We start from the raw sequence: 12,384 nt of genomic DNA on the forward strand, positions 1-12,384 counted from the left end.
TGAATTGCGCATGCGCAGCGGGCGGAGCCTGCGGAAGTTCTGACGGGAAGGTCTTTTTGTTTGGGCCACAGAGACACTCGTCACTTGCTTAGATTTCCCTGGTTAACAACCGTTTTTTATCTGCATTAATTTCGGTGAGTACCTTTATTTCCACATCCTCAGTCTTGTTTCACACCTTAACCTGATCGCAAATATGCCATGATGTCGGGTTAGATAGTGTAAATGAACGTTTTTTATCCAGGAACGTCGCCATCATGGTCGCCGCTGTAGGGCGAATTTTGGTTTTCTTCAGTTGGGCTAGCTTAGCTTTAGCCTCATTACAGTTCACTTACTTTAAGACTAACTCGATACGAATCCAAATGTTCTAATGACATTTCGACAGGCAGTTGTATTTAAGGCGAACATATCATATTATGTCGTGTTTTTGTGTTTTATTAGCCAAACCAACATGGTTAGCTAGCGGGCCCGGCTAGCTGGCACTGGCTCGGCGCATGGTGAGGCCCAGAGTTAGCCAATGCTAACCTACAATTAGCCAGCTGTAGCTTTGAAAAGTATCCCAGTATATCCAAGCTGATACTTATCCTTTACACCTCCGATGGTCCTCAAAATATGTCTGCCTCAGGGTCACACTTTTGCTTAAGGTATAAACTTTTTTTCCTGATTGATTATAGAACCTAACACCCACAAGCTCCATTGTACCACCTAGTATTGTCTTTTGTCTGTTTTGTCACCCTTTGCTATTGTGTGGATAATTAAAAAACTTTCATGTCATTTGCTGATGATGACAAAATAATGTTTGGCAATGTTGTTCTCAGAAGATTTTAGTTGACAGTTCACTAAATTAAATGAGTTGGACACACCAAGTCACACCCTGCCTTGTTTAATAGCAAACTGATATATTCAAGGAGTTTCTCCAAAAACCTCTCCACAAAACCAGTGTTTTTTTCAGTACTTCCCTGCTCTGTCTGTGGCAGTCAGCCACATACACACTGGTTTCTGCTGAAGCTGTAAATCCCCAGAACTATACTTCATTCTTTTTAAAAAGCCTCAGTAACTTTCTAAAACAACTGGACACAGTGGTTTTTAGCAAGCAGATGGTGGGTTCTAATTCTATTGTGCTCCAGTGAGTGTTTACAGCAGCTGGATGGTGTATGTGGGTTCTGGTCAACATAAATTACAGCATTCGGGTTTGTGTTAGTGAAGAGACTCAGTGTGGCTCTTCGGTGTATTTGCAGTAGTGCTTGAACAACAATGGAGCTGTACACAGACAATGCTAGTCAGTGGGATCAAGTTATTGTTGGTGTTCCATGGGATTATTTTCTTTGGGTAGCACCAGTTTTTTTACCTTTAAAGTACCGAGGGCACACATTTAAGCACAGGCTATAAGCGCTGTCGTCAAATTTTAGTTACATAAGAATAATTTAGAGTGGTGAACTCATGACAAACATGGAGCTCACCCAGGTTACACCCAAAAGCAAGCAAAACGAATCTGTTAACAGGAACATTATGTGTCCTTCATGTGTCAGCATGTAGTCTACTCAACTTGAGTAAAGATTAACTTTTGGTGTTTTATTTCTTTCAGGGTGTCTTTTATGAATAATCAAAAGCAGCAAAAGCCAACGCTAACAGGCCAGCGTTTCAAAACGAGGAAAAGAGGTTTGTGATCATCGTCGCTGATTTACATGCGTTCTGCTTTGCATGTCTGACTCTGTCCACGTTCCGGGAGGCTTTATTCCAAATCCAACATGTGCATCCTTTTCCCACAGATGAAAAGGAGAGATTTGACCCTACTCAGTTTCAAGAAAGTATCGTACAAGGCTTGAACCAAACTGGCACTGATTTGGAAGCAGTTGCGAAGTTCCTTGATGCCTCTGGCGCCAAGCTTGACTACCGCCGGTATGCAGAGACACTCTTTGACATCCTGGTGGCCGGTGGAATGCTGGGTGAGTGGTGTTCAAACATGTTATTTGTGCATGCATGTTTTACACTGATGGCTGTAAAGCTTAGTTGAAAAAGGCTTGGATTCTGGAGTGCAGACACGTGTAGTAGTTATTTAAAGAGCAGAAGGCCATTGTTAGAGAGAAAAACAAATGGATTTTGAATTGTGTATTTGTACTTGTGCACCACAATAGGGTTCAGAAGTGAGAGTAAACACAAGTAAGCTAATAAATATGAACACTTAATTGCGTATGTTTTGGTATCAGGTGCTGAATTGCTTTGATCTGTCATTTATAAAGTCATTGAAGCCAACACCCCCTGGTTTTCACTGATATTGTTGTCTTTATTCGCTGTCCTGCAGCCCCAGGTGGGACTCTATCTGACGACATGACCCGCACAGAGTTCTGCCTCTTCACGGCACAAGAAGACCTGGAGACAATGCAAGCATATGCTCAGGTAGAAAGCATATCCACCTCCTGTTTGTACCAGTCTATAAGCATTATTAAATATCAGCCATTCACCCATTTGACAGTCCTCTTTATATTCAGATGTTGGAAAAATGGCCGAAAGGCCTTTCTAAACACAGAGTTAACATTATGTCTTTTTTCCTGTCAAAATAGGTTTTTAACAAGCTGATCAGGCGTTACAAGTACCTGGAGAAGGGTTTCGAAGAGGAGATCAAGAAGGTGAGCGTTTGGGGGGGAAAAGGTCTGAAAGGGTTTAATGTTCTGTGTGAAACTGTTTTCTTGGTAAAATGACTGAAAATGTTGAAATCCTGAGTTGATATTTGGATAGCGTGCTTAAAATAATGAGTTTATGATCCTAGAACACTAAGAAGAGTTCAGTAGTTCCAGTTTCGCAAATGATTTTTCTTAAATAAGTATTGAGATGAGTCCGTTATTATTTATCGTGTATATTTGCTAAATTTTCTGTTTAATTGTTATAGTAGGAAGACTGACCTTGAAGCAACAGTTGTCAAACTGTTGTACCAAGTTTTGTCATTGTCAGCAGTTCAAGTGTTGATAGATCTTCTGGTGTTATGAGAAAGCAGTGATTGCACGGTTATAAAGCAGATTGTTTGCCAGCTGCCAGTCAATACAGTTAAAGTGAAAGCCACACGTAAACGGCCCAAATTTGCCTGGAGTCAAATCAGAAGCTCATTCACGCATAAAAACTGTCTCTGGTTTTATTCAATATATCTTATTTTCTCTGTCCCTTTGTAGTTGCTGCTGTTTCTGAAAGGGTTCACTGAGTCTGAGCGCAACAAACTGGCCATGCTGACTGGCATCCTGCTGGCCAATGGCAACATATCAGCCTCAATCCTGAACAGCCTCTTCAACGAGAACCTCGTCAAAGAGGGTGAGTGAAAAGTTCATAGCCTTCGGCTTAAGTCACAACTTGTCACGACCTCTCAAATGTCTAGTCTGGGGTTACAGAACACAAAAAAGACATTTTTACACTTTGCTCAGGGACAGCACAACACAAACTCAATTTGTTTTGTTTCTGTTCAGGAGTATCGGCAGCCTTCGCTGTCAAGCTGTTCAAGTCATGGATCAATGAGAAGGACATCAACTCAGTTGCTGGCAGTCTCCGCAAAGTTGGCATGGACAACAGGCTGATGGTAAATGAACTGTTATGATCTGAGATGGCTCTAAAAATCATCTATGTTTTGGACTCGCTGTCTAATCATGTTCATCCAGCGAAAGTTGTCAAATTGCCTTGGAGATTTTTGCTGAGTTTGTAAGCAAAATAACTCTGAATATCTCTCCCCCACAGGAACTCTTTCCTGCCAACAAACGGAGCTGCGAGCATTTTTCTAAGTACTTCACCGACGCTGGGCTGAAGGAGCTGTCCGACTTTGCCCGCAACCAGCAATCCATCGGCGCCCGCAAGGAGCTGCAGAAGGAGCTCCAGGAGCAGATGTCCCGCGGTGAACCTCAGAAGGAGGTGAGGCTGCTGTAGGTTAACCACATGCACTGCCACAGACAGGATGTTGAATGTAAAACTTCCCGCCTGTATTTCCGTCCTGGTTGAACTGTCATTTTGTTGACATGATTTGCTGGTGTTTGGCAAATAGTGTCTCTGCAGTAAATAACAATTTGAAGCCGCTCATAGTGTTAACATTTAGTTGAATGTTGAATGCTAATGGAGGTTTTTTTGGGGCTTGTAATATCACCTGAAATGTCAGCCGCGGAAGTTGGGAATATCCTCATTTTCCCTCTTTTCTAACAGATCTCTGTGTCGTTCAAGTGTTATCGTTATTGACACCTCCCTTTCTTTGCCATGTTGCAGTATTGTTGTGGCTGATCAGAAGCTCTAACCCAGCGTTGTTTTCCCCCTGTTGTTTCAGATTATTGCCTTCACCAAAGAGGAGATGAAAAAGGCCAACCTCTCTGAGCAGGCCATGATCAGTATCATCTGGACCAGCGTGATGAGCTGCGTGGAGTGGAACAAGAAGGAAGAGCTGGTGACCGAACAAGCCATCAAACACTTGAAGGTATGTAGAGCCGGTGAACTGTCCTGGAAGTAGTTTTAATGTCTTGAACACAGTTAAATGAAGCTCCGACATCCACCAGGCATAGTTGATGAACCAGTGGAGAGAATTTGGTCGTGTGTTTATTCTCAAGGATTGAGCAATAACTTGTGAACCCTCTGTCAGTGGCTGCAGGTTCTGGCACAAGTGAAGGCCTCAGATGTTACACAGTAACTGTAGTTTTTTGTTTTTACTGTGGTTTAAAAAGAGGAAAATGTGGAATTGTTTAAAGCAAAAACAAGCCTGAAATAGTCTGTATGTTTGACGGCATAGGATTGGTGTTTCATGCAAGAGGAAAATAAACATTTCAAGATAGAAACTCATAACCTCGGGTTATTTAGATTAAAGCAAGACAGCTTTATTTATACAGCACGTTTCAAACAGAGGGGATTCCACGTGCTTTACATAGGCAAAGAATATAATTAGAATGACAGTAACTGATAAAAACCAGAGTAAAATCCACATAGACTGCAATTAGACTTTAGAAGTTTGATGATATACAATACAAATACAGTGCAGGAATAAGTTGTACACTGTAGAGAAAACAATCAAAGGCAGGGGAGAACAGCAGAGTTTTTCATTTAAATTTGGAAGTGGCTTCAGGGTTTGGGCACGTTTGAGATCTGGAAGTTGGTTGTGCAGCTTCACCCTGTTTGGTTCTGATGTGGTTCTACTGGCTGGCTGCTTCCTGAAGATTGAAAGAGTTCCAACTGGATTTATATTCTGCGAGCTCGGATTCTTCTAATCTGTTCTATAAGTAAGTGGAAGCCAGTGTAGAGATTTAAGAATGGGAGGAACATGCTCTCACTCTTGTTGCTTCCTCGTTGGCAGATCTTGGGAAGCACAGACCGGTTAGAGCCTGATCAATGCAGAACTTAAAGTGTTGAGGGTTTTTTTTGTTCTCTTTCTGCACAAATGGAATTTGAACTGTGATGGAAGGTGTGAAAGGGACGAGAACAAGAAGGACAACATTATAAACTAAAACTGAAGAGGAACCCATTCAGCTGTCTCTGCTGAAGTTATTGATCCTGCTACAAATCAGTATGCTTTAATGCACCAACAAGTTTTTCCTGCACACATCATACCTCCGATGAGTGCTCGCTGAGTGCTTTTCCATCTCTGCCTTTAAAGGAGAGCCGTTTTCACCATCATCGCTTCACGTCTCTCTTGTTTCTGCAGCAATACAGCCTTCTGCTGAAAGCCTTCACCTCCCAGGGTCTGTCCGAGCTCAGCCTGCTGCTGAAGATCCAGGAGTACTGCTACGACAACATCCACTTCATGAAGGCCTTTCAGAAGATCGTGGTGCTCCTCTACAAAGGTCTGTTTCGCACCCCCAGAGGAGCATTCAGCTCCATCGATGCCCGATCATTCACTATAAACTATCCACTGACAGTTTGTCTCGTTTTGTTTTAGGTTTATGAAAGTCCGTTCACTTTTAACGCTGAGAAGTATGAGGTCATTTTTCAACATTTCCTTGACCGTTAAAATGTTGTACCTCCTAATGCTTGGTGTCATGGTTAACAAAGCACCTAAAAGTCTGGCTTGTCGTTGCCTTTTTACATGCAGCTTCAGCTTCTGATTGGTGTACAGATTTCCCCGAAAATCCCATTGAATTGTTGAGAAGTAAACAGCATTTGTTTTTAAACAAGTAGCCACAAGCATTACTTCCCACCAAGCATCAGTTAAGCGTTTTTTTTCTTGAAGTGAAGGCATATTTGGGCACTTTCAGTATATGTTGAATGTCATGTTCGTCAGCCCTTCCGCACAGCACTGACGCTGCCCCTTTTCTCCTCACAGCGGATGTATTGAGCGAAGAGGCCATACTGAAGTGGTACGCTGATGCCCACCTCACCAAGGGGAGGAGTGTTTTCCTCGAGCAGATGAAAAAATTTGTGGAGTGGCTGAAGAACGCAGAGGAAGGTAAAAGAAAACGCAATGCGCACCTTCGCCTTGAGTCTCGCTGCAGATATGGAAATTCAGCTTTTATTTGACCTGTTTTAAAAGTGAAAGTGGCTGCCATTAAAGAGCTTGATGTTGAGCCCAGAATAACCCCCCCCCGCCACATGTGATGAATGTGAATGGTTAAAACATGCAGTGATATTGATCACTTTGACTGTCATTAACTTAAATAAGGGTTTCTTCTCTCCGCAGAGTCAGAATCAGACGAAGAGGAGACCGACTAAAACCTCCACCACCAGATGAGCTTTTTTTTCCCCTTTTCATTTTTTTTTAATAAGTAGCAGCAGGAGCAGTAAAATGTCTTTCCCCCCTTCTTTCTCTTCTACCCCGTTACTTGTTTAGTCCCAAACACTCTTCCACCACCTTTCCGACACATTTAAGCATTTTAACAAAAGTAAAAAGGGCTCGGTCCTTATTCGTAACATGTTTGGGCTCACAGTGGAAGTGGAAAACCATGAATACTCCCCTCTTTTTCTATTTTTTTTTTTTGGGGGGGGGGGGTATTATTGTTGTAATGCCTTCTGTAATTTGGATACAAAACATTCCGTGTGATCTCGATGGCCGCTGCTTGTCTGAATATGAAGCAGGATTTGTTTAATGCTCGAGTTCGCGTTTTTGCCATGCGATTACGAGGCCGACAAAATTTTTTGCCAAAGCTCTTTTTTTTTTCTTTTTAAATCTCCCCTTTAACTTTTTTGTTATTTCGCCCAGCTCATGTTTTGGCTCCTGTTGGGTCTTAAAACTTCGCCTCTTTCTTGACTTTTGGGTAAACTGTCCAGCGTGTCGAGGTCGCTCTGGTCAGTCCGTCAGAAGACACGCGGGCTGTAAGATGCCTCGCCAGCTAGCTGATTATTATTGGTTTCTACTTTCTTTAATCTGATATAAACCAATTGACTTTTTTATGAAATAAAGATTATTGAAATGCTGAAAAAACTGTTTTCTTAGTCTTAATTATGATTACATTTCGTAGCTATAATTTAAAACCAATTGTAAGTTAGAATAAAGAACACAACCTTTTGTAGCAGGAGTCAAACTTGTAGCTAGCATGAAAGAAAAAGTAACTCAGGCAGAAATGTAATCCAGTAAAAGTTATTTGTATGAAGCCCATCTGTTAAGCGATTAAAATAAAAACTCAAGCAAAAGTTTAAAGAACAGAAGTCAAATTTTAATGACTATATAAGGAAATGTATGATGAGTCAGTGAGCGAAGAGACGAGTGTTCTCATTTTCTTTTTATTGTACAAAAATACATTTTTCTTCTTTTTCTTGCGATGTGCAAAGGACACAGTTGTCAGGTATTCAAGTACATTTGCATACGGTAATGTTACACATTAGATTTAGAGGTAGGCCTTCATATTTAATACATAGGTTTGAGGTAGTGTGCAACATTTCCAAGTGATCAGTTTCATCCATATGTGCAGTGTAAGAAATATAAAGGGATCCAGTTGGTTGTAAAAGGATTACATTTAGATATTCTCCAAATTTGTACAAAAGGCAAATAAATGCACTTCCCAGGCATCCCGCATTCGTGTGCACACAAAACGTCCGTTTTGTGTTTTTAAAGTGATAACAGATTGTGCAACAATGCAAAAGTAAACATATCGCCACACTGCAAATATATTTAACCTAACATTTCGTCTTGAAAGAGCTGAAAGATCGACAAAGGGTTAGAGTAACTAGGATATTGAGCCTCAATGTGTGAGATTCACGCGTCAGACATGCCTTCTTCATGTGCCGTCATCCTCCCTCACAAAGCGTTTTTAAACTTAAAACCACAAAGCAGATTACATATATGTCGGCTTTGCCTGTCAGTCAGTCAACAGAAAACTGATGTCTCGTCTTCACATGGAAACACTTCCTGGTGGAGACAAATATCAAGTTTTGTCTCTGTGATTATTTGCCCTACAACTAATTCTGCCCCAGATGTCTGAAATTTATACTCGAGGATGCAAAGTAGTGACAGTTAGTAACTCGCAAGATATGTTTAAGATGTATTAGACTCAACCAGGGAGCCATCTTTAAATGAAGCTACATGAAATCTTCCCCTAAGTTTAGCCAGAATAAGTTAAAGAAGCATCACCTCTGATTTTGCCAAAGTAGGCAAAACACCTGAAAAATTCCCAAACACATCCCCCACTTGTAATATATCAAAACTTAGCTGAGGTCTCTGTTCAGCTTTCAGTGTTGTTGCAGTTCCCACTGTTGAGCACTAGGTCAGAGGCCATGGATCAGTTAATGGCCCTTTAAAGTGCCGCTGCATATGTCTGACAGCACTTGAAGGTAACGTTTGCACAACTCAACTGACAGCAACCGCTGCACTAACTGCTCTTCAGTTCCTTCATGTGACTGAAGGCGGCAAGGCTTTTTTTGTATGAGTTGGACATGGGGCAGTGAGTGGGGGTTGGGGGAGTAGTTTGTACTATCGGTGGGACCAAAATAGCCCCCGTCAGGTGCTACTTTACGCATGGGCTCATCTTACAGCTCAACCAAAACACAGAGGTTCAGCAGCACACCAGCGAGGACAGAAAGTGCTTTTTAGTGTTCGTTTCAGGCTGATTGAACAATAAATCCATGAATATATGTCCAAAGTCCTCCAGGTTTATCTTGACGCCACGTGTCCGCATGTAAACAACATCGAGTGGACTCCTCGTCCGTCTGTCTGGAGCCGCTTTGCTTCACACAGCAGCTGAGTGCTTCCCTCCATCTCTGAGCTGTGGAGGCAAAGACAAGTGTTGTTTTTGCACAGCGCCAGAAAAAAATCTAAAATTCCTACCACTGCAGTTGTGAAAATACAGCTGTACATGTTAAAGACAACAGTGACATAATATTACTGACTTTATGCCAGTTTCTAGTCTCTATTTATAACTGGAAGGTGTCCGGCCAAACACTAACAACTACTGTAAACACGCCTAATTCACCACTACACACGTGTGTTCACAATATTTAAGATTGAAAACATATCAATATTCAATACAACCATTTGCATTCAGAATAGTTGCAACTTTAGTTTCATTGATAGCCCATTTGTTATTGCATAAATGAAATACATGAACTGGAAATTCATAATTAACTCCAACCAATCTGCTGCCTGTTCTCCTTCAACACACCATTATTTTTGAAGTGTGCCAGACTTTCAGCTTAAACAGTTTTCTTGTATTTAAGGACCCAGCAGCTGCGTGGAGTTCTTACACTTATTTTAAACCTTTGGAGGCACCAGGCCCTGTTTTCATTTTGTGTTGTCAATCACTGCAGAAACAGGTGCGTCTTTGGTCAACCCAAATCATCACTGAACAGTGCAAACTCAGCACCTCACATTCCTTTCGACATAAAGAGGATGCGTCCCGCACAGGTGCCATCAGCTACTCTAATTTTTAAAAGTATCTCTGATGCAGTTAAACATTTTAGCACAGGAGGAAGTGGACACTCACCAGTTTCCTCTGGTTGCTGAGGCAGAAAGTGCAGATGGGCCGCAGGGACGCGGCGCTGAGCGCTGCGGGCCCGTGCAGGATGCTTTGGTAGCGGAGACAGGGCTGCCCGTCCCGGCAGTCCTCCCCCAGCAGCAGCACGTTGGCCAGGTGGGAGATGTAGCTGGAGGCCAGACGCAGTGTCTCTATCTTGGAGAGCTTCCTGTCCGCGGGCTCGGTGGGAATGAGCGTGCGGAGCGCGGTGAAGGCCGTGTTCACGCTGTGCGTCCTGTCCCGCTCCCGCGCGTTAGCCGCCTGCCTCTGTTGGCTCACCCCAGAGAGACGCGCGTCTCCACCGCTTCTGCCACCTCCGCCGCTGCTGCGTCTCCGCCTTCTCCTCCGTCTCGGCGCATCGGCCCTTGAACCTCCTCCGGCCGCTGCCTCCTCCCCCGCCACATCCGGCTGTGTGCGGGGGCTGCAGCCGCCGGTAGACTTCCCGTCGGAGCTATAGCTGCCGCTATCTAGGTCGTCCAGGTCGGAGGTGAAGCCGTCGGGCTGCGCGGTGCGCTCGCTGACTGTGGACTTCATCCTGGCTCTGCTCTGGTCTCTGGAGCTGCTGGAGCCGGCGGCGGCTGCACATCACTTTATCCTGAGGGTGAAAATAGCACCCGGGGGCCGAGCAGCTGCCGCCGATCCGGTGACCGAGGGGGTTTGTGCCGTCCGAACGGCATACCACTTCTAATGAATGACGGCTGCTTTCTGGGTCGCCAGCCCACCGCGGAAAAGAGAAGACAGGTGGAGCGTAAAGGGAGGGGAGGAGGGGGCACCTGTTGTGGTCTGGAGGATACAGGTTTAAAATGGGCTCGATCGATATGGGTCAAGGCCAATTCCGGATTTCAGACATTAAAGTAATGATATTAGGGCCGATATTCAGTGTTGATGAATAGGCTGTTAAACATGATATGAACTTTGATTGATGCGTCGTAAGGATAGCCTACACAATTACTCTTACACATAAAACAATGTGTTTCAATAGCATGTAAAAGCAGCAATTTAAATAAAACTAAACAAGAGGAGAAAAGTAAAAAAAAATAAAGATAGTGCAAGTATAGAAAAAGGATTATTGTAAAAAGTGGAAAAAAATCACTCAAGTGTGTCTTCTTCACTAAATTTCCACATTATTCCAGCAGGGTTACGTGAACTCAGAATCTCTGCTGCACTCAACTCAATTCTAAATTCACAGAAAATGGAAAATTAAGTTTGTGGTTAAATAGAATGAAAGAACAGCAGAAATTTAAATGTAGTTTTGTCAGCAGTGTTTTGACCAACTGCACTTCCTTTCTGGGCCCCGGCAGCATCAGCGAGCAAGAGCAGAAGGTCAAATTTACATCATGTTTGACCCTCTCGGCTAAGCGGACACATAAAGTTTAATTTGAGCTCTGAGGCTCTAAATCCTGTAGAGTTAAAATACTGCAAACTGGATTGGCTGGAGCGGTCATCTTTAACTCTCAGCAGCCAATCAGGAAGCATTAGAGATCATGTGAAACTGCAAGTTTTGATCATGTTTCCCTCTCAGCCTCTGATGACCTCACTTAGTGGCCAGTTTATTGCAGCAAACCAGTCTGATCATACACACGCACACACTGTGGGTTACGAATAACTAGTGTTTGTATGTTCCTATCATGCCCATTGGCAAACAGCATGGAGGATAACCTTGCTGCATTGGGCAGCGGCTCAGAGCGTCTACTGAGTGAACGGCCCAGGTGGACCCGATGGTCCTGTCCCATTCTGTCTGTGCCCACCATGATGGACACATACACCCCCTCCTCCTCCTCCACCTTGCCCAGTGCCATCTTTGGGGTGGATATAAATATCTGTGAAGGGACGATGCCTTGTGCGTGTTGCAGTTGAAGCTCAGAGCCATCTTCTGGGCAGGTTTCATTCAGACCACACTAGGATCATGAGATTTATCTAAACCTGGAAAGCCATCAGGAGATTTCTGCTTTTTGAGCTGAGGGTTTCATGAACAGGTCATACAGTGACATGATTATCACTAGCCACCAGGGGGCAGTAAACCCCCAGTGATCATTTCTAGAAGATTTCAGTTTGGTTTATTACAAAATATTTATTTCCAGCTTCTTGTCTCTTTCTAACAAGCAACTAAAACTTGTAATAATTTCTTGAGGTCTCATAAGTTTGAAATATTCAGCAGATATACATTTGGAAAGAGCTTTAGAGCATTCAAAGACCTGATTACAAATGACGTTCGAGCAAACTGCCAAAGAATCACACAGGGATTAGAGCGATGGCGGCGAATGTCAACAGAAGGCTGAGCTTGTTGCTCCTGCTGCAGTCTCAACAAACCGCCCGGCTTCATCCTAATCAGTTGTAAAAAGTCAACGGGCTCAGTGTTCTGCCGGGCAGAGGCAGCAGACAGCGAGAGGCTGGCTGGCAGAGAGGAATCCTAACTGGTGCGGAGCTAATGCGGCCTCATTAATCTTTTAATCCTCATTTCCTCGCCGCCCCCGTGGCCCCGACCCGCTGGCCGTGA

The 12,384-nt window shown here is 43.5% G+C and overlaps 2 protein-coding genes across 2 annotated transcripts; one reads left to right on the forward strand and one right to left on the reverse strand.

The window, feature by feature from the left end:
- Nucleotides 1-19: 19 nt before the first annotated feature.
- On the forward strand, nucleotides 20-7,576 carry bzw1a (basic leucine zipper and W2 domains 1a). Its single transcript, XM_070994087.1, has 12 exons — nucleotides 20-134; nucleotides 1,583-1,656; nucleotides 1,767-1,943; nucleotides 2,300-2,394; nucleotides 2,559-2,624; nucleotides 3,162-3,297; nucleotides 3,450-3,559; nucleotides 3,715-3,885; nucleotides 4,289-4,435; nucleotides 5,651-5,789; nucleotides 6,269-6,391; nucleotides 6,623-7,576. Exons 2-12 carry the CDS (start codon nucleotides 1,593-1,595, stop codon nucleotides 6,652-6,654), a joined length of 1,260 nt encoding a protein of 419 aa, XP_070850188.1. The 5' UTR covers nucleotides 20-134; nucleotides 1,583-1,592; the 3' UTR covers nucleotides 6,655-7,576.
- Nucleotides 7,577-7,667: 91 nt separating this feature from the next.
- LOC139327874 (basic helix-loop-helix transcription factor scleraxis) lies at nucleotides 7,668-10,629 on the reverse strand. Its single transcript, XM_070957885.1, has 2 exons — nucleotides 9,858-10,629; nucleotides 7,668-9,140 (listed from the first exon to the last, which is right to left on the reverse strand). Exons 1-2 carry the CDS (start codon nucleotides 10,419-10,421, stop codon nucleotides 9,105-9,107), a joined length of 600 nt encoding a protein of 199 aa, XP_070813986.1. The 5' UTR covers nucleotides 10,422-10,629; the 3' UTR covers nucleotides 7,668-9,104.
- Between the last annotated feature and the right edge of the window lie 1,755 nt (nucleotides 10,630-12,384).

Source organism: Chaetodon trifascialis, chromosome 24, assembly GCF_039877785.1.
Source record: "Chaetodon trifascialis isolate fChaTrf1 chromosome 24, fChaTrf1.hap1, whole genome shotgun sequence".
Taxonomy (NCBI): Eukaryota; Metazoa; Chordata; class Actinopteri; order Chaetodontiformes; family Chaetodontidae; genus Chaetodon; species Chaetodon trifascialis.

Bases quoted from the DNA above. Each gene is read 5' to 3' on its own strand.
- bzw1a (XM_070994087.1), top strand. From the start codon at position 1,593: ATGAATAATCAAAAGCAGCAAAAGCCAACGCTAACAGGCCAGCGTTTC. The intron at 2,395-2,558 runs GTAGAAAGCATA...CTGTCAAAATAG, and splicing joins CAATGCAAGCATATGCTCAG to GTTTTTAACAAGCTGATCAG. The intron at 3,298-3,449 runs GTGAGTGAAAAG...GTTTCTGTTCAG, and splicing joins CGAGAACCTCGTCAAAGAGG to GAGTATCGGCAGCCTTCGCT.
- LOC139327874 (XM_070957885.1), bottom strand. From the start codon at position 10,421: ATGAAGTCCACAGTCAGCGAGCGCACCGCGCAGCCCGACGGCTTCACC. The intron at 9,141-9,857 runs GTGAGTGTCCAC...TTGCCTCCACAG, and splicing joins TCAGCAACCAGAGGAAACTG to CTCAGAGATGGAGGGAAGCA.